Here is a 25,961-nt window from a genome sequence, read left to right on the forward strand (position 1 = left end):
AAGCACAACTGAAACCATCCTGACCGACAGCACCACAGTGTGGTATGCCTGCTGCACAGCCACTGAGCGACAAGATCTGCATCGCGTGGTGAAGGCGGCCCAGCGAATTATCAGGATGGAGCTCCTAGGACTGGACACCATCTATTCCAGCAGGAGGAAAGCAATCAGCATAACCAGAGACTCCACACACCCCGGCCACTCCCTGTTTCACTGTTGCCATCCAGCAAAAGGTTCAGGACACTTAAAACCAAAACAAATAGACTGAGGAACAGCTTCTACTCCAGAGCTGTAGCCCCCATCACACCACTCCCACAGAACAATGACTGAAACTGTGAGCACACACAAGGACTCAAATACTTACACTAATGGCACTTTGTGCATTACTGTGACATTCTGATGCTGCTGCAACTTATTTTCTGCTACTTTTCTATTTAATACTATTTTTCTATTACTGTCTTGTTTTTATCTACCACTTTGTTTGATTGCCTGAGAGAAAGCCAAACAGAGTTTCATCGTACCTACGTATAACGACAATAAAGATCATTCAATTCAATTCAATCCACCAATGATCAATCTCACAAGAAGCAACTCCGTGTGACCGATTGGATTGCAACTCCTCTAGTCGATCACTGATGCTGCCTTTTGGGGAGTGACTAGTTCCACCACCCTTGATTGACTACAGATCCTCAGTCTGAGCTGACTGTGGGGCCAAGTCAGATCTCAGGGTCTGATTACGACAAATACGTTGTTGCTAACAAGCAGGTATTTCCACACAACCAGATTGAGAATGGAGTTTTCAAAGTACTGGAAACGGGAACAATATTACCCTTTTCATCTAGTTCCACATTGCTCAAGATTCCTTTTTAACCTTAAGGTAGGAAAGGCTCCTTTAAAGTTCTTACTTGAGTTTTCATTATCTGTCTATCATCTATTACAGTTATTGGATTTACTGAGTATGCCTACAAGAAAATAAATTTCAGGGTTGTATATGGTGACATAGATGTACTTTGAAAATAAAGAAGTGGATAATCAAAAGTGGAGAGAGTGAGCAATTTCAAGTTCCTGGGTGGTAAGATCTCTAAGAAACTAACCTGGACACAACATGTCAATGCAGCTATAAAGAAGTTAAGACAGTGGCTACATTTCATTTGGAGTTTAAAAAGATTTGGTTTGTCAACCAAAGCGCTTGAAAACTTCTACAAGTATACCATGGAGAGCATTCTGACTGGCTGTATCACAATCTGGTATGGGGCGGGGAGTGGAGGGGGCGCTACTGTACAAGATCAAAGTAAGTTGCAGAAAATTGTAAAATTGATCAGCTCCATCATGGGTACCAACCTCCTTAGTATCCAAGACGTCTTCAAGGAGCGGTGCCTTAGAAAGGTGGCATTCATCATTAAGGATCCCCACCACCCAAGACTTGTCAATTTCTCATTGTTACTATCTGGTAGGAGGTACAGAAGCCTGAAGGCACACACTCAATGATTCAGGAAGAGCTTCTTTCCCTTTGCCATCCTATTTCTAAATGAACATTGAACTCGTGAATGCTAACTTATTATTTTTAAATTTTTTTTGCACTACTTATGTTTAACTTAACCATTTAATAGACATACTTACTGAAATTCAATATTTTTCCTCTATATTTATCATTGTACTGTTTAATGAAATTTACAACATATGCCGGTGATATTAAACCTAATTCTGAAATTTACTTTGAACTTTGAGGTTCCAGTATGCCCTCAGTGCTTTATGCTGCCCATTTGGTCCTTGAATTCAGCTGTATAAGAAGAATTTGAATTTGAAAGATTACTTTCTCCATATCTTTTGGAAATGTTTCATGAATCCTTTGAGAAGGGTAATTTACCTTCTTTTTATGAAGCATCTATTTCCTTAATTCTTAAAAAAGATAAAGACCCTGTTGAATGTTCATCATATAGACCTATTTTGCTATTAAATGTGGATGCAAAAATCTTTCTAAAATAATGGCTAACCACTTGGAAAATGTTTTGATTAAAATTATCTCTATGGACCAGATGGGCTTTATTAAAGGCCGTTACTCTTTCTCTAATGTTCGGAGATTGATGAACATTATTTATTCACCATTATCTAAGCAACCTCAATGTGTTATCTCTCTTGATGCAGAAAAGGCATTCGATATAGTTGAGTGGCCATACTTGTTCAAAGTATTAGAAAAATTTGGTTTTGGTAATAATTTTAATAGATGGATTCAAATGATTTTTAAGAACCCTATTGCCACGGTCATTACTAACAATTATAGGTCTTTCTTTTCACTTTCTCATGGTACTAGACAGGGAGGTCCATTAAGCCCTTTATTATTTAATCTTGTATTGGAGCCTTTAGCTATAACATTACGGGAGGCCAAAAACATTCATGGTATTTCTATAAATGGAACCGTACATAATATTTCTCTTTATGCAGATGATCTTTTGATTTTTATTTTGGATCTTGAGGAATCAATTCCTAATCTTTTGGAAACACTTAAAGATTTTGGAAAATTTTCAGAATATAAACTTAATTTGAATAGAAGTGAATTGTTTCCATTAAATGCTCCTGGTAGTACATATAATGATATTTCTTTTAGAATTGTTAATACATTTAGATATTTAGGTATTATAATTACTAAAAAAATATAAAGATCTTTACAAAGCTAATATAGTTCCTTTAGTAGACTCCATGAAATTACTATTTTCTAGATGGAATCAACTTACTCTTTCTTTAATAAGTCGCATCTATGCTGTGAAAATGATGATTTTACCTAGATTTTTATATATTTTCCAAAATGTACCTATCTTTTTAACTAAAATTTTTTTGATCAAATTGACTCTCTTATTTCTTCCTTTATTTGGAACAATAAGAGACCAAGAATTAACAAGTACCATTTACAAAAACCCAAAAAAGATAGTGGATTTACACTTCCTAATTTAAGACTATTATTGGGCTGTAAATATTAGAGAATTATGTTTTTGGTTATACTGTCTCGATAAGAGCCAAAAACCACTTTGGGTTGATTTGGAATTAAAAGCTATAAAACAATTTCATTTAACTTCTATATTAGGAGCTCCACTACCTTTACAGCTCTCCAAAATTCCAAATTTAAATTTTTACCCGGTTATTAAACAATCTTCACGGATTTGGATTCAGTTTCGTAATTTTTAAAATTTTAAACAATTTAAGTTGTTTAGTTTTTTATATCGAAACTTTTCATTTAAACCTTCAATAACCAACCCCATTTTTCTCCTATGGAAAAATAAAGGGATCATTTTTTTTACAAATTAATTTTATAATGGTCAATTGATGACTTTTGAAGAGTTAATTAATAAATACTCTCTTGCTCATACACATTTTTTGCAATATTTTCAGGTTAGACATTTTTTACAACAATATTTACCTAAGTTTCCATATTTACAAGAATCTGATTTGTTGGATTCCATTTTGAAATTGAATCCCTTATTGAAAGGTTCCATTAGCAGAATTTATAATTTACTCTTGTTACAAAAAGAGAACCTATCACTAAAGATTAAACAATGAGAGAGAACTTAATATATATAAACTTAATGGGAGAGAGAACCTAATATGACCTTTGTGAATGAAGATTGGGTTGGAATTTTGAAAAATGTAAATTCTTCTTCGATATGTGCCAATCACTGTCTAATTCAATTTCAAATTGTCCATCGTTATTATTTAACAAAGGAGAGACTATCTAAAATACTTTCTAGTGTAGATAATCATCTTGATAGATGTAAAACTGAAGTAGCTACTTTGTTCTGGTCATGTTCTTCATTAAAACTGTTTTGGAAATCTTTATTTTCTACAATCTCTAAAGCTTTGAAAATTAACTTACAACCTAATAGATTAACAGTTCAATTTGGAATAGTTCCACATCATATTCAGGGTATTTCATCTTCAGATCAACATGTAATTGCATTTATTATATTGTTGGCAAGAAGGACTATTTTACTAAAATGGAAAGATATCTCTTTCCCTACATTAATTGAATGGTTTTCTCAAGAAATGTTATGTCTCAGCTTGGAAAAAATTAGAAGTAGAACTTTTGAACCTCAATTTGATTTTGAGAGAAAGTGGGGTTCTTTTGCCAAATATTACCATTTAATTTGAATTATTCTATATGGTTTCCTTCCAATTTTGTTATCTTTTTAAAAAAAAATGTGAATTGGCAGTTGATGAATTTTTTCTATATATCTAGATGATATTGCTTCCGGGGGTTGTTTCCTAATGGTTTTATTTTTGTAGTTAATGGGTTTTTTTTTCTTAGTTAGATAGGGTTCTTTTTTTTCCTTTTTTCTAAATATAATTTTTTTTTCATTTTTATATATTATGTTTTTCTTCATCTCTATTAATTGTATACATACTAATTTGTTGAAATTTTGTATTCTATAGTTGTAGAAGATTATGTATTAATAAAAAGATTCTAAAAATGAAAAAAGAAGAATCTCATTCAAGTTAGTTTATTGCCATTCAACCATGTACATGTATACAGCTAAACAAATCAGCGTACCTCAGGAGTCAGGGTGTAAATCACAGTACATACAACACATAAAATAATATTAACACAGATTAAAAGAAAGTATTCTGTAGAGGTACTAACTGACAAAGTGCAAGTGCCACATAGTATTCCTGCTATTGACACTGTCATAAATACTGTGTACAGGGTGTTCAGAAGTTTCACGTGTTGGGGGAAGGAGGCATTACCCAGCCTAACAGCCCTCGTTCCTGCACTTCAGTACCTACCGCTCAAAGGGGTTGTGGGATGAATGGGGGAGGGTCTTTAACAATGCTGAGGGCTCTGCAAATGCAGCACTTCTGGTGTATGTCCTGGATGGGTGGGGTTGTGGGGGGACGAGGGAGAGACCCTGATGATTCTCTTAGCAATCCTCACAATTCTGTGGTTAGATGCCTTGAAAATTCCATACCAGACAGTGATATAGCTAGAAAAGAGTTAGAGGAGATTACTTGATTTATGCCTAATTTAAGAGATTTAAAAGTTGTTAATATAGTGTTAGGCTATGGTTCTTTCAGTCAAACTAGTTTCACATGAGTATATATAATTTCAGTACTGTTAGTGGGTTATTTGAGGTAGGATATGCAAAAAATGTCAGTTTTGTCAACCATAAGTCCTGAGAATAAAGCAGCTTAGTTAACTGGAGGAAGCACCTAGTTCTAGAATTTCTTTTTGATCCCTAGACTTGATTGCCTGTCAATGCATTAAGTGTAGATTTTGTGCAGAATTTTAAATTGTTCTCTTGAGAATTATTTTGCTTTTTTTTTTGGTAATTTTTTACTGAAGTTCATCATCAAACATTTCCATAGGATGTATTTCAGATATTGTACATATATATCATATAGTCAGAAATGCCATAAATCTCCACATAATATTTATCTGAGATATACACTTATAGAAAAGAGAGGAAAGAAAGAACAAGCAAAAGAAGAAGACTATGTATAAGTAGGGAGTGATTTTTTTACAACATATTCATTGATTTGTGAGGATAAGGTAAGGCATGAGGTGTTATGTAGTTAAACCAATTTTCCCAGTATGAATCAAATTGTTCCAACTTATGATTAACAGATAATATTATCTTCTCCATTTTGTAAATGTCCATTGTAATTTCCATCCATGCATTTAAGGTTGGGCTCTCCTGTGATAACCATTTCCTGGTAAGAGTCTTTTTACCAGCCACCAGCAGTATATTCATTAACTATTTATCTCTTTTCAACCATTCTTGAGATATATACCCAAAATATATGGTCTTACTTTCTAAGGGTATTTCACATTTAAAGATGTTTTGTAGGGCATTGTGTATCCCACTCCAATAGTCTTTGATAATGGGGCATTCCCAGAGAATATGATAATAGTTTGCATTTTGATTTCCACAATTTCCCCAGCAAACAGGGAGGTTACTATCATAGTGGGATTTCTGAGAAAGTGTAATAAAATATCTGATGAAGTTTTTCCATCCAAACTCCCTCCATTTCTGTGAACTGGTACACTTACATTGATATCTCCATATTATTGTCCTTTCTTCCTCAGATATAATTATCCTTCCTTCCTTCTACCATTTTGTTTTAATGTATGAAGTTGAATGTGTTTTAAGATTTGACAAACCCTTATACATGCTTGAAATGATTCTACTACTGTTACCTGAATTATATGCTTTTCTAAATAGCTCTATCAAACATGTTCTTGCCTTGGTTACGTTTTTAACCGTCCTATTAACATATAGTCGCATCTGTAAATACCGATAAAAGTCTTGTTTTTCTAATAAGCGTTTCTCTTTAAGCATTTTAAAATTGAACAGTGTTCCTTTTATTATATTGCAAAAAACTGTTATTCCGTTAGCTATCTAGCCCTTAAATCTGGCATCCAGTTTATTCGGCGTATAATCCGAGTCATATGCACACCATTTAAGAATTGCCATATCTCCCTCTAGTTTATATTCTTTTATAGTAGTTTTCCATATTTTAAGAGTCCATTTCATCTATGGGTTATCAATAGTATTTACATAGGGTGTTATCAGCCAAAATTGCCTGTATGGGGATGGGATGTATCCCCTCCTCAATGTTTTTCCATTGAGCGTCATATGATGGGTTGCACCAACATATCACAGCTCTCAACTGTGCTGCAAAATAATAATCTCTAAGAGAAGGTAGGCCTCATTCCCCCCTTTTCCTTGGCTAATTGCAAAGTTTTGGAATGAACTCTAGGCCTTTTACCTTGACATATATATCTTAATAAGCTTTTGTTCCATTCATTGAATTGATTTTGATTAATTTCTACTGGTAGGGTCTGAAAGAGATATAATAGTCTATTCATTTTAATAGATTCAATCCTTGAACTGAGACTGAAAAAAGGAATCAGGTTCCACCTTGTTATATCTTCCTTAATTTTTTTATATATAGGCTGATAATTGCATTCTGATAATTTTGCCAAATGTTTTGGCATAATGATGCCCAAGTATTTGAAAGACTCTGTTTGTCATGCCCAGGGATATCTACTTTCAATTTCTCTTGGTGGGCTATAGTTATATGAAAGTAATTGGGTTTTATCTATGTTGATCTTGTATCCTGATAATTGACCATGTTGTTCAAAGGATTGCATCAATTTAGATAAAGAGTATGTTGGTTGCCCTAGATAGATCAAAATGTCATCCGCGTAACAGGCCAATTTATGCTCTGTCCCTTTAATTCCCCTGATATCTTCATTTTGTCTGATGTATTGAGCTAATGGTTCCAGATATAATGTGAAGAGTAGCGGTGTCCATGCACAGCCCTGTCTCGTGCCCCTTTCTAGGGGAAACTATTTGATAAATATCCATTGATTTTAATCCTAGCAGTAGGGTTGCCATATAGTGCCTGTATAGTTTTAATAATTGTGTCATGGAAACCAAATCTATGTAAAACTCTGTAAAGAAAATTCCAATTAACCGTATCAATTGCCTTTTCAGCGTCCACGCTTATCACTATTGCTTCGATTTTACTTTTTTGTATATGATCCATAATGTGAAGTTGCCTTTGTATATTGTCTTGTGTTTGGCATTGTTGTATAAAACCTGACTGATCCTAATGTATCAATTTGGGTAAAAACTCTTCTAATCATTTGGCCATGATGGAGGTAAATAATCTATAATTAATAATAAATAATCTATAATTTATAATATAAATTTGTAGAAGTTTTATATTTATTTAATGATTTTTGAATTGTATTATAAATATCTGTTAAATTTTACACATTTTTATATATGGATTACCACTTGTTGAAATAGGAGAAGCATTTTTTAAATGTTTTTTTGTGTGTGTTGTTTGTTGTGTTAGTACAGCAATTTATGTATTTTCTGAACAATATAAGAAAGTATAGGAAGGTAAAGGCTGTATTATGTGGTATTAAAATGCAAATAAACATACTGTGGCAAAAAATTTATAATCTACATTAAGAACGAATATTGGTCTAATTGACCCACATTCCATTTTATCCTTGCCTTCTTTCGGTATAGCTGAGATTATCATGTCCTTCCAGCTGGGTGGCATTTGTGCCTTTTTTAGAGCCCAGTTCAGTGTGGGGAGTAAGACAGGAATTAATTCATTTTAAAATTCTTTGTACCACTCTGCCGTATACCCATCTGACCCTGGTGACTTGCTTAATTTAAGCCTTCTCATTACAGCTTTTAGTTCAACTTCAGTTACGTCAGCGTTCATCGTTCTATTTTGTTCTTCACTTGAAGTGGGTAACTCTAGAGAATTCAGGAAGGTGTCAGTTTGAGTTATACTTCCCCCTGGACCTTTGGAATACAGAGTTTTGTAAAACGCTTCAAAAGCTTCTTGAATTTCACTTAGCTTATTTTTTATCATTTTTGTTCTTGGATCCCTAATTCAATTATTAATTTATTTTCTGCTTCTTTTTTCAATTTCCATGCCAGTATTTTCATATATTTTGCATTTTCTAAACACTAGTTCTTGAAGAATAAATTTTCCAAATATTCTAGGAAGATTCCAGAAAAGGTCCACAGGTTCAAAAGGTTGAAGGGTCTGGAACTTGAAATGTTAACGATGTGTTGTTTTCCAGTTGACTTGCTGAGACTTGCTAGCATTTTTTGTTTTCAATTATGAAGGAAATCATCTTTATTAAAACCTAAAGCCCCTTGCCTGTTAGAATACAGTTGAGTTGGGGGCTTTGTGCGACAAAGTGTTTCCCAACAACTTTAAATGTTTTTTTAAGGTAGTACAGAATTGGAAGTTGACAGGAACTACTCCTGTCAGTTATTTGAGATCCTTTGGATTTTACATGATTAATTTGGGATGGGAAAGAAACTTCCCGCAGTTTATTTCCTATACATTTGTCTTAAGAGTTAATTTCTTGTTTCTGTTACGAAACTACATGATGATCATTTGTGTAGAGTGCACAAAATCAGAACTTGCCATGTTATATGTTCAGTTGATCTTCTGTCCTTCATTATGTGTGTTTCAAAGAAATAGATTGGATTTGGCTTGCTATGAATTATGCTTGCATTTATTGTTAATTGTACGTCATTAATTTTATCTTGACTCAGAATTAAACTACGAGACTTCAATTCCCTTACCCACTTCAGAAGTTGGTACATTTTGACTTTTGTATGTAGTAAAAGGAATACATGCAAATTTATATTGTAGATAAATTGCATTCATTAATGAATGTCAAGCTAAATTAAGTTGTTAACCTTGTGGGAGGGTAAACTGAAACATGTCCTGGTCAATAAGTATTAGTCTGGCTGGAGATCCTTGACCGGTAGTGTTCGGCAGGGATCCATTCAATGGCCTCTGCTGTCTGTGGTATGTGCAGTTGGATATGTAAGCAAATTTGCTGAAATTTGTTAACGGATAGTGTTGAAGACTGAAGATTGTCAAAGAATACCGTGGGATGTTTACACATGTGGGTGGAGAAATGGGAAGTGGAGTTTAATCTGGGTTGAGTTAAGCTTTATAGCATTTTCCTTTATAGGAAGGATGCAGAGGTTTTGGAAAAGGTTTAGAAGAGGTTTACTAGGGTGCTGCTTGAGTTATAGAGGCATGTGCTATGAAGAGAGGTTGGACAAACTAGGGTTGTTTTATCTGGAGTGGCAGAGACAGATCTGATAGAATGTTATAAGAGGCATAGATAGACTAGATAGCCAGTATCTTTTTCCAGGGGTTGAAATGTCCAATACTCGAGGGCATGCATTTAAGGTGAGACCATGAAAATTCAAAAGAGATGTGCGGGCAAGTTTTTGTTTACAGAATGGTGTGTGCCTAGAATCACTGCCAGGACTGTTAGTGGAGGTGGATGCAATAGAGGTATTTAAGAGTCTCTTAGGCAGATGATATGCAGTGTTAACATTCACTTCAAGAGGGCTAGAATATAAAAGCAAGGATGTAATGCTGAAGCTTTATAAGGCATTGGTCAGAGTGCATTTGGAATACTGTGAGCAGTTTTGGGCTCCTTTTCTAAGACAGGATGTGCTGGCGTTGGAGAGGATCCAGAGGTGGTTCACGAGAATGGTTCCAGAAACGAAAGAGTGTTTGATGGTTCTTGGCCTATGCTCATTGGAGCTTAGAAGAATGAGGGGGGGGATCTCATTGAAACTGCTAAATAGAGTGGATGTGGAGAGGATGTCTCCTATAGTGGGGGAGTCTAGGACCAGAGAGCACAGCCTCCGATTCTGATGTCCCTTTAGAACTGAGATGTGGAGAAATTTCTTGAGCCATAGCATAGGGAGTTGATGGAATCCATTCCCAGGGTTGGCTGTGGAGGTCAAGTCATTGGGCATATTTAAAGCAGACATTGATAGGTTCTTGATTAGTCAGAGCAGCAGAGGTTAAGGGGAGAAGGCAGGAGAATGGGGCTGAGAGGGGTAATAAACTAGCCATGACAGAATGGTGGAACAGACTCAAAAGGTTGAATGGCCTAATTCTTCTCCTATGTCTTATTAAGTTCTTAGGCTATAGATCATGTGCTCGCAGAAGGGATTAGCTTCATTCAGCACCATCAGTTAATTAATTTGCCACAACATTGTGGCTTGATGAGCCTGACTCTGTGTGTATTGTTTTATGTTCTATGTATCCAAAGGTGACTCAAACCTCAATTTGAACTGATATTCTATGTATTCAGATTTTGATATGCTGAGGCATGGATTAGACAGGGTTTTGAAAATAAGCATTTTTCATTTCATTATTAATTTGCTCATTAGGTAGAAATGAATTGACAATCATTTGCTCTGTAGTGAATCTGAACACTTGAAGAACTTCGTGTGCTTTCCCTCAGACTGGAACTCCTCAGTCCGCTGCTCAGCCTCCAGTTGCAAAGAGACCTGCAAAACTCGTAGACGATGTGGCGCAGACACCTCCGACCTTGCCAGCATCAGCCGAGGAAAGGCACTCCCCGAAACCCATTCCGAAGCCAACGTCACAGGATAACCTGGCTCAGCAAAATATAATTGGTATATTTTCTCTTCATTCACTCCAACAGCATAAATTTAAAGTCTATATAGTTTAATGACCAGAGATCTGGCAGAGTAAGCTGGGGTCCTTTTGTTTGCACAAAAAAGCCAGGTTTCTAAATGACTTGAATGAAATGCTGCTGCCTGACTTCTGGAGTGTCACTCAGTAATGTCCTGTTTCCCATCTGAGTGAGGAGCAGGTACATGTACACCTTTAATTTTCCCATTGACGTATTGTCTAATGGACTACAAAAAATCCACAAGAACCGGGGGCAGTGTGGTAGTGTAGTGGTTAGTATGATGAGATGACACCGCCAGCGGCCTGGGTTCAATTCCACTGCTGTCCGTCCATTCTCCCTGTAACCGCATGGGTTTCCTCCGGGTGATCCAGATTCCTCCCACACATGGGTTAGAGGATTAACTGGTCATATGGGTGTAATTGGATAGTTGGGGCTCGTTGAGGCAGAAAGGGCCTGTGACTGTGCTGTATTTCTAGATTAAATAAAATAAAGTTTGAATGAAGATTTTAGAGTTTTACTTTCTATCGGCAGCCATAGTACCTTTGAACCTGACACTAGTAATTCTCAGTTCTGTAATATTTCATCTGATCACTGTCTCTGTTGTCTTTCAGCCCAACAACAAGTGGAATTTCTTGAGAATCGAAAGAAGCAGTACATGAAAGCTGCTTTGCAGGCAAAGCAAAAGAACAACCTGGAACAAGCAAAGCATTTTTTTAGGACTGCCAAAGGCTTTGACCCACTGATTCTGGCTGTCCAAAATGGGAAACCAATTGATATTTCAAAGGTGAAGTAAAGCTGAATGCCAACTTGGTCGATTAACTTCTTGTCTTCATGCCAGTGCCTTTGCTGGCATATTTTGAGATCATGAGGCAAAAGATGTAGTACTTCATTCTAACCATTGTTCTGTGTTCTGTGGCCTATATACCATTAAGTGGCTAAATCCTGCCAATTCTTTGCCCTCCACATCCAAGACGTTTCTTAAAACCATTTTCTTTGATTAAGCATCTGTCATCTCAAAACATTCGGTTTCCACTTTCCTTCCTGTTCTATGGACATGGGCGCTTTGCTACATTAAAGCTGAGTGTACAGGCACAAAAGGAATTCTGATAATTGGAATAGACTGTGAAGTGGAGACATCAAGGAGTACAGATGCTGGAATCTGGAGCAGAAAATAAGCTGCTGGGGGGGGGCCTTGGTGGGTTGAGCAGCATCTGTGCAGGCGAGATGGTCAGCATTTCACATGGAGATCCTGCATCAAGTGACTCTTTGCTTCAACAGATGCTGGCCCACTGAGTTTCTCCAGCAGTTTGTAAACAGCAAAGTGGCTTGCTGGAGCCCAAAAATACACAGAAGTTACACAGGAGGCTACAATGATAATCTGGGATGCTGTTCGTGTGGAGTTTGCACATTCTCCCCATGAGCACGTAGAGCAGTTTCCTCAGATTTGTTAAAAATGTGTTGGTAGGTATGGTATCCCTTGGTAGAAAAGAAGTGAGTATTGAGAGAAAAAGTTGATAGGCTACAGGGAAGTAAGTCAAGTCAGGTCATTTTTTATTGTCATTTTGTACAGTACACAGTAAAAATGAGACGACGTTTTTCAGGACCATGGTGCTACGTGAAACAGTACAAAAACTACACTGGACTATGTAAAAACAACACAGAAAAAAAGAACTACACTAGACTACAGACCTACCCAGGACTGCATAAAGTGCACAAAACAGTGCAGACATTACAATAAACAAGACAATAGGCACAGTAGAGGGCCGTAAGTTGGTGTCAGTCCAGGCTCTGGGTATTGAGGAGTCTGATGGCTTGGGGGAAGAAACTGCTACATAGTCTGGTTGTGAGAGCCCAAATGCTTCAGTGCCTTTTCCCAGATGGCAGGAGGGAGAAGAGTTTGTATGAGGGGTGTGTGGGGTCCTTCATAATGCTGTTTGATTTGCGGATGCAGCGTGTAGTGTAAATGGCTGTAATGGTGGGAAGAGAGACCCCGATGATCTCAGCTGACCTCACTATCCGCTGCAGAGTCTTGCGATCTGAGATGATGCAATTTCTGAACCAGGCAGTGATGCAGCTGCTCAGGATGCTCTCAATACAACCCCTGTAGAATATGGTGAGGGTGGGGGGGGGGGGGCGGGTGTTGGAGATGGACTTTCCTAAGCCTATGCAGAAAGTAGAGACGCTGCTGGGCTTTCTTTGCTATGGAGCTGGTGTTGAGGGACCAGGTGAGATTCTCTGCCAGGAGAACCCCAAGAAATTTGGTGCTCTTAACGATCTCTACCAAGGAGCCGTGGATGTTCAGCAGAGAGTGGTCACTCCGTACCCTCCTAAAGTCAACCACCATCTCTTGTTTTGTTCACATTCAGAGACAGGTTGTTGGCTCTGCACCAGGGATGTGAATGAGGAATGGAATATAGAGCAAGCATGGAAATAGAATGCCAAAGTAATTCAGTAAGAAAGGAATTCAATGAGTGTAACAGGCCAATGGCAGGAATACAGTAAGAGAAGGATATGAGGATTTTAATGGATGCTGCTTTCAATCCAAAAACCTTGATTTAATAATATTATTAAATGTTTTAAGTAAGCCAATTTTTATTAACTTAAAAAAACATTAAATTGCATCATTTTTTGTTACTTTTGAAAAGTAGACAGCTGTGAGACAAAGATTAGACTCGGCTATTTGTCCACGTTGTCTGAGCAGTTTAGTTAGTGAGGCTTATTCTTGCCCACCTCTGTAACTATGTACATCATGCAAGATCCTGCTGCTATGCAGAATCTCATCAACCAGATCCAGAATACACAGAAGTAAGGTTTGCCCCGATGAATCCCAACCAGTTAAATTGTCAGAGACATAATGCATAGCAGCAGAATTAGGCTATTTGGCCCATTGAGTCTGCTCCACCATGGCTGATTTATTATCCCTCTCAACTCCATTCTCCTGTCTTTTCCCCATAATCTTTGACACCCTTACTAATCAAGAATCTATCAACCTCTGCTTTAAATATACTGAGTGTCTTGGCCCCACAGGCACCTGTGGCAATTAATTCAACTGATTCACCATACTTTGGCTAAAGAAATTCGTTCTCCTCACTGGTCTAAAGGGAGCAGAGAAAGAGATTGGGGCAGGTCCATTAACTACATTTACAAAATGTTTAGACAGGTACATGGACTAGTTGGACCGAAGGGATTGTTTGTAATTGTATGATTTTAAGTGTGAACTAGCACAGAATTCAAGTAATGAATATACTCAGCAAAGCCCAAGCGTTGTCAGTCTCACAGGAGTGAAGGTTCACCATCAGTTTAAATGTAATTACTTTATGCAAAGGACAGTTCATGTGAAACATATGCCCAGGTTTATACCTTTGGTTCTGTGCTTGACAGCACCTGCAAGAGTGCACTTGTGATACTATTTGTGCCACTCTGCTCGGTATTCTCTCTCACGAGTCTTGCAGGACTAAGTTTTTGCCTGACTAACATCATTCAGTCATGTTGCAACTCATTATTAATACAAGTAAAGTTATCTTTTTTGGCACATGCCAGCATTTATTTCTGGCAATCATTTACAAATTAAACCTGATGGGCCAACATTACTGTCCTTGAACTAGAATTCAACTTTTAACTCTCATCATGAAAACTACCATTTTTAATTTTACCTTCTGACTTGTCTAAACTACCATAATTACTCTTATCAGTTTATGATTAGGACAATCGCTTTCTCTATATCCCATCTGCCCTACAAATTCATGTGGCTTAAGATGCTGTGGCACAAAACCTCTACAAGATTTGGACATAATGGTAACTTTATCTTCACTCTATTTAGCTGGCAATATGTGAAAGCAAAATGATTTCAGGATCCCAAACATTATATTCAAAATGCCTTCATGAAATTATAGCACTTTGCTTAATCATTTCCAATCATTACAGTGATTATCTGTGGCAGCATTCAGATTTCTGCATGGGTTTTATATCTTCCATTTTCAGAGCAAATGATTTCTGCTCTGATCTCATAATTCTCTATGCTTTGAAACTCAGGGTAAAGATTGCCATCTCTTTTCCAGCTTCTCTTTGTTTTTGTTCCCTCTGGAAGTCAGTCAGCCTTTCATCCCAGTAAAGTGCTATAAAGACATTTTCCATAGGCTGCAGGTGAATGTGTTCTTTCCAATGTGTAAAAGAGAGGCGAGAGAGGATACTGGACCACTGGAAAATGATGCTGGAGAGGTAGTAATAGAAACATAGAAAACCTACAGCACAATACAGGCCCTTCGGCACACAAAGTTGTGCCGAACATGTCCCTACCTTAGAAATTACTAGGCTTACCCATAGCCCTCTATTTTTCTAAGCTCCATGTCCCTCTCCAAAAGTCTCTTAAAAGACCCTATCGTATCCGCCTCCACCACCATTGCCGGCAACCATTTCTGTACACTCACCTCTCTCTGTGTTTAAAAAAAAACTTACCCCTGACATCTCCTCTGTACCTACTTCCATGCACCTTAAACCAGTATCCTGTTGTGGCAACTATTTCAGCCCTGGGATAAAGCCTTGACTATCCACAGGATCAATGCTTCTTACCATCTTATACAGCTCTATCAGGTCACCTCTCATTCTCCATTGCCCCAAGGAGAAAAGGCCGAGTTAACTCAACCTATTCTCATAAGGCATCCTCCCCAATCCAGGCAACATCTTTGTAAATCTCCTCTGTACCCTTTCTATGGCTTCCACATTCTACCTGTCGTGAGGCGACCAGAACTGAGCACAGTACTCCCAAGTGGGGTCTGACCAGGGTCCTTTATAGCTACAACATTACCTCTTGAGTCAAGGAAATGGCAGATGAACTGAATAAGTATTTTGTATCAGTCTTCACTATGGAAGATTCTAGCAGTGTGGTGGAAGTTCCAGACTGTTGGATCAGAAATGTGTGAAGGTGCCATTACGAGGGAAATAGTTCTTGGGTAGGTCTGAAGGTCGATAAGTCACCTGGACTAGATGGTGTACACCCCAGGGTTCTGAAGGAGGTGGTTGAAGAGATTGTGGAGGCATTAGTAATGATCTTTCAAGAATCACTAGATTCTGGAATGGTTCTGGAAGACTGCAAAATTGCAAATGTCACTCCATTCTTCAAGAATGGAGAGACGCAGAAAAAAGAATATTATAGGCCAGTTAGCCTGACTTCTGTGGTTGGGAAGATGTTGGAGTCGATTATTAAGGATGAGGTCTCAGGGTACTTGGAGGTACATGATAAAGTAGGCCGTAGTCAGCATCTTTTCTCAAGGGAATATCTTGTCGTGACAAACGTTTTTGGAATTCTTTGAAGAAATAACAAGCAGGATAGACAAAGGATAATTGGTTGATATTGTGTACTTGGACTTTCAGAAGGCCTTTGAGAAGGTGCCACACATGAGGCTGCTTAACAAGTTAAGAGCCCATGGTATTTCAGGGAAGCTTCTGGCATGGATAAAGCAGTGGCTGATTGGCAGGAGACAAGGAGTGGGAATAAAAGGAGCTTTTTCTGGTTGGCTGCAAGTGATTTGTTGTGTTCCACAGGGGGTCTGTGTTAGGACTGATTCTTTTTATATTATATGTCAATGACTTGGATGATGGAACTGATGGCTTTGTTGCAAAGTTTGCGGATGAAATGAAGATAGGTTAAGGGGCAGGCAGGTTTGAGGAAGTAGAGAGACTACAGAAGGACAGATTTGGAGAATGGCTAAAGAAGTGGCAGATGGAATATAGTGTCGGGAAGTTTACGGTAATGCAGTTTGGAAGAAGAAATAAAAGGGTAGACTATTTTCTAAATGGAGAGAAAATTCAAAAATCTCAGGTGCAAAGGAACTTGGGAGTCCTTGTGCAGGATTCCCTAAAAGTTACTTTGCATGTTGAGTCTGTGGTGAAGAAGGCAAATGCAACAGTAGGATTCCTTTCAAGAAGACTAGAATATAAAAGCAAGGATGTAATTTTGAGACTTCATAAACTTGAAGGGATATGGGGAGAAGGCAGGAGATCAGAGCTGAGAGGAAAAATGGATCAGCCATGATGAAATGGTGGTGCAGACTGGATGGGCTGAATGGCCTGATTCAGTTCCTATATCTCATGGTCCTGTAGTGTAATAGTATTCTACAGGAATGACAGTGTTGAAGTAAAAAAGAGGGAATTACAAAGATAGTCCCTGGGTAAAATGACAGTCTTGTCATCAAGTATACAGGCTGTCCCTGGGTAACAAACAAGCTCTATTTATTTTAACTCTGAAGACTGACTCTGGGCAGAGGTTGAAAATGCACAGAAAACACTTGATGCGGTAACCATTTCGCCACAGTATTGTGACGAATGGCATCAAAAGCACAAGATTGATCAGAGAAAATTACTACAAATGAGAAGTGGAGTGAAAGTGGGTGGGGAGCTAATTCTGTTGTTTGCAGAACCTAGTATTTGTATGTATGTCATTGGATATTTTAATATGGGAGTTTGTCATTACGTAGGATGTCCGTAAGTCAGGCGTTTGTATCCCAGGGAAAGCCTGTATTTTATTTTGAAGGCACATATGCAACTATGGACATTGAGTGTGTGTTTTATTTTTCCTCCTTTTTTCAGGTTCCTTCCCCCCCTGAGGATGAGCAGAATGACAATGACTTTATAATAGTGCATCATAATGATGTGCAGATTTCAGCAAAGATAGATGAAGTATACACACACCTTATAAACCTTCTGAAAGAACAGTATGAGGTATTTGTTGTCATGTACTGTGACGTGCATACATAAGTTTTTTTTAACAGTATTTTATAACCTATTATATGTATGTCTAAGTTTTTCCTTGTGAAGTACAATACCTGTCTTCCCCCACTACCAGAGGTTGAGTTACAATTTTGTACAATTCGGTGAGAAAACCTCTAATTTTTCTAAACTCTAATGATGACGATAAAGATATATTATATGCAGAATGTTAACTCATTTTAAAAACAAATGCATTCTCTTTGGTTGGAGGAGTGAATAGAAAAATTCTGTGTTGTAATACAATAATTCCATTATTAGAGATATATAGTAGATGAGTGTGTGTGTAGTTTGTGCCTTCCTGATGATCTTTCCCTTTCATACTTTATAATTAAACCTTTTTCCTTTTAAATCTAGAAATGTATGACATATTCCAAGCAATTTACACATCTTGGTAATGTGGCTGAGACTACAAAGTAAGTGCAGAAATTATCATTGTCCCATTTGAAGCAGGTAATTAAAATGCTCTTCTCTACTTGTCTTATATTTCAGAAGTTCCAGTAATAAAGTGATACTTCCAATAAAAGCAGTTAAAAGTTAGATCTGTAAGTACCAGGCTGACAGTGACATGGTGTTCCACAGGGGTCGGTGTTGGTGCCACTTCTTTTTATGCAGAATATCAATGATATAGATGATGGAATAGATGGCTTTGTTGCCATGTTTGCAGATGATATGAAGATTGGTGGAGGGGCAGGTCGAGTTGAGGAAACAGGAAGGCTGCAGAAAGACTTGGACAGATTAAGAGAATAAGCAAGAAAATAGCAAATGAAATACAATGTTGGAAAATGCACGGTCATGTACTTTGGTCGAAGAAATAAATGTGCAGACTGTTTTCTAAATGGGAAGAAAATCAAAAAATCTGCAATGCAGAAGGGCTTGGGAGTCCTTGTGCAGAACATCCTAAAGGTCAACTTGCAGGTTTAGTCGATGGTGAGGAAGGCAAATGCCATGTTAGCATTAATTTCAAGGGGTTAGAATACAAGAGCAAAGGTGTGATGCTGAGGCTTTATAAAGCAGTGGTGAGGCCTCACCTTGAGTATTGTGAAGATTTGGGCTTCACATCTCAGAAAAGATGTTCTGGCATTGGAAAGGGTTCAGAAGAGGTTCACAAGGATGATTCTGGGAAAGAAAGTTTGATGGCTCTGAGTCTGTGCTCGCTGGAATTTAGAAGGATGAGGTGAGATCTCATTGAAACCTTACAAATGGAAAGGATGTTTCCCATGCTGCGAGAGTCTAGGACAAAGGGACATAGCCTCAGGATAGAGGGGCATCCATTTAAAGCAGAGATGTGGAGAGATTCCTTTAGCCAGAATTTATTACCACAGGCAGCTGTGGAGGTCATGTCAATGGGTGTATTTAAGGCAGAGATTGAGAGGTTCTTGATTGGGCACGGCATCAAAGGTCACGGGGAGAAGGCCGGAGAGTTTGGCTGAGGAGGGGAGAAAAGATTAGCTGTGGTTGTATGATGAAGCAGACTCAATGGGCCAAGTGGCCTAATTCTGCTTCTGTGTCTTATGATCTTGTGTATGCATACCCATATTTATTTATCAGTATTGTTGCATAAATAATGTTTTATGGTGACAACAGTAAATTTCACTACTAGTTGCACAGAGCATATGTGAAAACCTGTGTTGCTGTTTTTGTAGATTTGAAAAGATGGCTGAAAATTGTAAAAAAAATCTTGAAATCCTTAAACTTGGGCAAGCTCAGGGCTTGGAACCTCCAAAGTACCACTTTGAGGAGAGGACATTTAAAACTCTACGGTATGGATCTCTGTTTTCGTAAATATTTCAATTGCAATACCTTTTGGATCAAAAAGAAAATTTTGTGATTGAGATGGGAGTTATTGTTGCAACGGAGAAGAATGTCTCTGAGGATTTCTCCTTCGGCTTTTGTTGTAAAGACAGCACTATCTTTTCTTAGTTTTTAGAAACATTTTCTTGTTATGGCATTTTGAATTAATAACACATTACAAACTTGCAAGAGTACAAATAATGCTGAGCAACAAATAGCTTTGACACACTTTACTTGAAAGCAGAGACAGACACGGGACTACAAATGCTAGAAATCTGGAGCTGGAGGAACTCAGAGAGACAAGCAGCCTCCTTGGAGAGAACTGGGCGGGTGATATTTTGTGTTGAGAAAGGCCGATGAGGGGTCCTGATGCAAACTGTCAGCTGCCCAGTTCCCTCCACAGATACTGTCTGATCTGCTGAGTTCTTCCAGCTCCTTTGTGTTGCTCCACTATACTTGAAACAACTTTGTGAAAAAAGTTGTTTTTCCTCACCTGGTACAGGTGAACACAGCACTGGTATAAAAGTATATAAGGTAGGGGCAGGGATCAGGATCGAGACATTTATGAGAATAAAATGGTTTCATGTCAAGTTTAAAAAGTGAATAAGAAATTGTTCCTCGATATATAAGAATTTATTACTTTAGTTTTGAGAGGGAGAAAAAGAAAATCTCACTTGAATGCGCATTGCAGCCAATAGTCTGTTAAGGATATATACTTTGCAACCCAATTCTCCTCAAATTTCCTTTGCTTGTAAAGTTAGTTTGTAACTATTTGCGTTTCATAAGACATTGAACCACACTTGATACCATGGTACAAATCACCATATAGTATCTGTTTTTTCCACATCTCCTTACAACAGCTTATCCTATAGCACAATAAATATAGATAAAGCCCCGAAGATCATAACCAAAATTTTGTCAATGATCCTAGAGATACTGGAGCAAAAAAGTTTAGTCAAGGAAGTTTTAATGAGTATATCAAAGGATAAAAAAGAGAATTATTAATTTGAGTTAAAAATTCACAATGGATAAAAGGTACTTTTTTGTACTGTTGGCCTGTTCTTTGTCTATTGGATTACATTTCAAGTTATTTTATCTGTCATTCATGCATCACCTACTCCTGTTCAAGAAGCCATTAATTAGATCAAAGTATTTTACTTTGCAGGATATTTTCAGACATTAGTAGTACTGAGATGCTTCTCATCATTGTGAAAGGAATAAATCTTCCTGCTCCTTCAGGTAAGACAAAGGGCTTGGGAAAGCAGCAGCAACATTACCAAGAAGCAGATAATGTGTACGAAAATAAACTCAAGGCACTGAAATGTTAGCATAAAACCAAAGGAACTTTATTAAATCTTTTCAACAATCTTTTGGTTCAGCCCAAATAAATAAGTCGGAGATAATTTCCAACCAGCAAGGAGAGCTCATAAAGCTATTTGCCTTTTGAGTGAAAAGATCAGATTAGCTCCCTTCTCTAAGTCTACTATACTAAGCTTCCAACTTGGGCTGGTCCTGAACTTGTATCTAGTTTCTCCCCTTTATGTCTTCTGAATATTTTATCTGAGACTCATTCTATTCCATTTCAGCTAAACTGCTGATCACACAGCTCTCAGAGCTTCCACATTGCCTGATATTGTAAATCATTCTCTCTTACCATATGGGGAAGCTGAAGTCAGATGTATCAGTATTACAGAGAAGGGAATTACAGAGGCATGAGAGAGGAGTTGGCCAGAATTGATTTGAAAAAAACACTGGCAGGGATAACGGCAGAACAGCAATAGCTGGAATTTCTAGAAGCAATTTGGAAGGCACAGGATATCTGCCATAAGACCAGAAGGCATAAGAGCAGAATTAGGCTATTTGGCCTATCGAGTCTGCTCTGCCATTCAATGATGGCTGATCCTTTTCCCCCCTCTCGGTCCCACTCCCAGACCACGTTCCTATAACCTTTGATGCCATATCCAATCAAGAACCTATCAAGCTGTGCCTTAAATACACCCAATGATCTGGCCTCCACAACTGCCTGTGGTAATAAATTCCACAAATTCACCACCTTCTGGCTAAAGAAATTTCTCCACATTTTTGTTTTAAATAGATGCCCCTCTATCCTGAGGCTGTGCCCTCTTGTCCTGGACTCCCCCACTGTGGAAAATATCCTGTCCACATCTACTCTGTCTAGGCCTTTCAACATTTGAAAAGTTTCAACGAGATCCCAACTCATCCTTCTGAATTCCAGCGAGTACAGACCCAGAGCTCTGGTTCTGGGTCTGTACTCATAATGTTCCTCATAATGATAACCCTTTCATTCCCAAATCTGAATCCTTTGCAATGCTAGCATATCTTTTCTTAGATGAGGAGCCCAAAACTATTCACATTACTCAAGGTGACGCCTCACCGGTGCTTTATAAAGTCTAAGCATCATATCCTTGCTCTTGTATTCTAGTTCTCTTGACATGAATGCCAACATTGCATTTGCCTTCCTCATCACCAACTCTAGCTGCAAGTTAACCTTTAGAATGTTCTGCACAAGGACTCCCATGTCCCTTTGCATCTCAGATTTTTGGATTTTCTCCCCATTTAGCAAGTAGTCTGCATATTTATTTCTACTATGAAAGTGCATGACCATGCATTTTCCAACCTTGTGTAACCCTCAGGCTCGGCCAGCACGTGTTCATCTAGGGGAAAACAACTCCTGCTCCACCAAACTGAGAAGTCTTGTTTGTATGGATGCTGTGTGATGTGTTGCCTGGTTACAAGCCCGCAATGCAAAATACCAGACAGTATACCATATGCAGTTAAATGATTGAATTTTATAAATCTTAATTTGGATAGAGGGTTAGTAAAGAAAATAAAAAGTAAAAGGGCCCATTTTAAGAAAAAGTCTATTGTGCCTCATTGGAGCTCACTGATCGTTCATTTGTTCCCGTCGACCTCCAAGTGTAGCCGGCCCTTGGACCCTCGCTCCTCAGTCCACTCTGTCCAGTGGTCTTCCGACTCTCTCCATCACTGCCCCACGAAAGACATGAAAAACCCAGCTCCCAGACCACAAGAAAGAACGTTTCTCCCATTGGATAACATAAAGTCCTGTTATCCCTCGCCATAACCCAAACATTGCTGCTACTGAGAAACCATTACATAGAAGCCATTACATTAGTCTTAGCAGTGAAACCTTACAGCGTGTTACATTTATATTTCATTTGCCACTTCCTTGCCCATTCTCCTAATCTGTCTAAATCCTTCTGCAGCCTACCTGCTTCCTCAACACTACCTGCCCCCCCACCAATCTTCATATCACCTGCAAACTTGGTAAAAAAAAAAGTCATCTATTCTATCATCTAAATCATTGATATACAGCATAAAAAGAAGTGGTCCCAATACCGACCCCTGCGGACCACCACTAGTCACTGATAGCCAACCAGAAAAGGATCTTTTTATTCCCACTCGCTGTCTCCTACCAATCAGCCAATGTCCTAACCATGCCAGTAACTTCCGGGTAATACCATGAGCTCTTAACTTGTTAAGCAGCCTCATGTGTGGCACCTTGTCAAAGGCCTTCTAAAAGTCCAAATATACAGTATCCACCGCATCCCCTTTATCTATCCTACTTGTAATCACCTGAAAGAATTCCAGTAGTTTCTTCAGGCAGGATTTTCCCTGAAGGAAACCATGCTGACTTGGTACTATCTTGTCCTGTAAGATACATTCCAAAGTGGAGGAAGCATTCTAAGGGAAAAATGACACATCCATGGCTCACAAGACGAGTCAAAGCCAACATAAAAGCCAAAGAGACGGTATATGATAGAGAGCAAAAATTAGAGGGAAGTTAGAGGATTGGGAAGCTTTTAAAAACCAACAGAGGGCAACTAAAAAGGCTATTAAGAAGGTAAAGATGGAATATGAAAGTAAGCTAGCCAGTAATATTAAAGAGGATGCCAAAAGTTTAATCAGAAACATAAAGTGTAAAAGAGAGGCGAGAGTAAATACTGGACTGCTGGAAAATGATGAGGTAGTAATGGGGGACAATGAAATAGCAGACGAACTGACAAAGTATTTTGCATCAGTTTTCACTGTGGAAGACACTAGCTGTATGGTGGAAGTTTCAGGTGTCAGGGGGCATGAAGACTGTGAAGTTATCAGAACTTGAGAGAAGGCCCTTAGGAAGCTGAAAGGTCTGAAGGTAGATAGGTCACCTGGACCAGATGGTGCACACCTCAGGGTTCTGAAAGAAGTGGCTGAAGAGATTGTGGTGGTATTAGTAATGATCTTTCCAGAATCACTAGATACTGGAATGGTTCCTGAAGACTGGAAAATTGCAAATGTCACTCCACTCTTCAAGAACAGAGAGAGGCAGAAGAAAGGAAACTATAGGCCAATTAGTCTGACCTCAGTGGTTGGGAAGATGTTGGAGTTGATTGTTAAAATGAGGTCTCAGGTTACCTGGAGGCACATGATAAGATAGACTGTAGTCAGCATGGTTTCCTCAAGGGAAAATTTTGTCTGACAAATCTGTTGAAATTATTTGAAGAAAAAACAAGCAGGATAAACAAAGAGGGATTGGTTCATATTGTGTACTTGGATTTTCAGAAGGCCTTTGAGAAGGTGCCGTACATGAGGTTACTTAACAAAAGCCTGTGGTATTACAGGGAAGATTCTAGCATGGATAATGCAGTGGCTGATTGGCAGGAGGCAAAGAGTGGGAACAAAGGGAACCTTTTCTGGCTGGCTGCCAGTGACTAGTGGTGTTCCATAGGGGTCTGTGTTGGGACCGATTCTTTTTATGTTATATGTCAATGATTAGGATGATGAAATTGATGGCTTTGTTACAAAGTTTGCAGACAATACAAAGATAGGTGGAGGGGCAGGTTGTTTTGAGGAAGTAGAGAGGCAACAGATGGACTTATTCAGATTAGGAGAATGAGCAAAGAAATAGCAGATGGAATACACTGTTGGGAAGAGTATGGTCATGCACTTTGGTAGAAGAAATGAAAGTGTTGACTTTTTTCTCAATGGAGAGAAAATACAAGAAACTAAGGTGCAAAGGGACTTGGGAGTCCTTGTGCAGGATTCCCTAAAGGTTAATTTGCAGGATGTTCTGGTGAGGAAGGCAAATGCAATGTTAGCATTCATTTTGAGCAGACTAAAATATAAAAGCAAGGAGACTTTATAAAACACTGGTGTCCTCACTTGGAGCATTGTGAGCAGCTTTGGGCCTTTTATCTGAGAAAGGATGTGCTGAAACTAGAGAGGGTTCAAATGTGGTCAGGAAAATGATTCCAGGATTGAATGACTTGTCACGTGAAGAGCGTTTGATGGCTCTGAATTCACTGGAATTCAGAAGAATGAGGGATGACCTCATTGAAACCTATTGAATGGTGAAAGGCTTTGATAGAGTGGATGTGGAGAGGATGTTTCTTATGGTGGGAGAGTCTAAGACCAGAGGACCCAGTTTCAGAATAGAGGGGTGTCCTTTTAGAATGGAGATGAGGAGGAATTTCTTTAGTCAGAGACTGGTGAATCTGTGGAATTCTTTGGCATACGTGGCTGTGGAGGCCAAGTCTTATATTTAAGGCAGAGGTTGATAAATTCTTGATTGGTCAGGGAATGAAGGGATACAGGGAGAAGGCAGAATTTTGGGTCTGAGAGGAAAATTGGGTCAGCCATGATGAAATGGTGGAGCAGACTGAATAGACCAGTGGCCTAATTCTGCTCCTTTATCTTATGATTTTATGGTTACTCACGTTACCTGTAAATGTGCCATCACCACATCTCTTTCGCCAACAACATCTGACTATTCTATCCTTCCAAACAGCCACCACATTTCCATCTTTCCTTCACCAAAGTTATTGAATTTGCTGTTATTTTTCAAATCAATTATTATCTTCCACCGAACTCCATATGTGAACTCTTCCAATCTTTTTAATTACTATCATAACAGCAAATCAACATTAAGCACCTTGTTTTTGAGAGAGTCATGTTTAATAACATCACCTTGCTTTTCTTTATTTGCAATGAAGAAATCTTCACTAATTTTGATGCATATTTTTAAATATTAACTGGTTGCTAAATGATCCATAAACTGTGCTGTTAAGTCAAATATGTCTGTAACATTATGCACATTACAAATGTCTATGGTACTCTTACATAAAGGGTTTTGAATAAATATAGCTTAATAAATTAATTACCTCTGTAAATGCATAGTTTAAAAATCAACCAAATAAAATTAACTTAAGTTTATTTTGTGAATAAGGTGGGGTCTAATTTCTACTGGAAAACAAACCTTATTTGTTTTTACACAGGTGTGTCTGTACATGACCTTGATGCATTTGTAAAGTTTGAATTTCAGTATCCTAGTACAGTAAGTAACCTCATTTATGAAATATAGACATAATCTTATAGTTGC

The 25,961-nt window shown here is 38.2% G+C and overlaps 1 protein-coding gene across 3 annotated transcripts in view; it reads left to right on the forward strand.

The window, feature by feature from the left end:
* The window catches only part of LOC132401903 (coiled-coil and C2 domain-containing protein 1B-like), a 94,756-nt gene that overhangs the window by 58,778 nt on the left and 10,017 nt on the right, over positions 1 to 25,961 (forward strand). For all 3 annotated transcript variants that reach the window (XM_059984244.1, XM_059984243.1, XM_059984245.1), the window contains exons 13-19: positions 10,811 to 10,985; positions 11,617 to 11,789; positions 17,591 to 17,722; positions 18,125 to 18,183; positions 19,414 to 19,530; positions 20,727 to 20,800; positions 25,858 to 25,916. In XM_059984244.1, the coding sequence (XP_059840227.1) occupies positions 10,811 to 10,985; positions 11,617 to 11,789; positions 17,591 to 17,722; positions 18,125 to 18,183; positions 19,414 to 19,530; positions 20,727 to 20,800; positions 25,858 to 25,916 (789 nt within the window). The remainder of the gene's footprint in view (positions 1 to 10,810; positions 10,986 to 11,616; positions 11,790 to 17,590; positions 17,723 to 18,124; positions 18,184 to 19,413; positions 19,531 to 20,726; positions 20,801 to 25,857; positions 25,917 to 25,961) is intronic.

The sequence above is a fragment of the Hypanus sabinus genome, chromosome 11, assembly GCF_030144855.1.
Source record: "Hypanus sabinus isolate sHypSab1 chromosome 11, sHypSab1.hap1, whole genome shotgun sequence".
In the NCBI taxonomy this organism is placed as follows: Eukaryota; Metazoa; Chordata; class Chondrichthyes; order Myliobatiformes; family Dasyatidae; genus Hypanus; species Hypanus sabinus.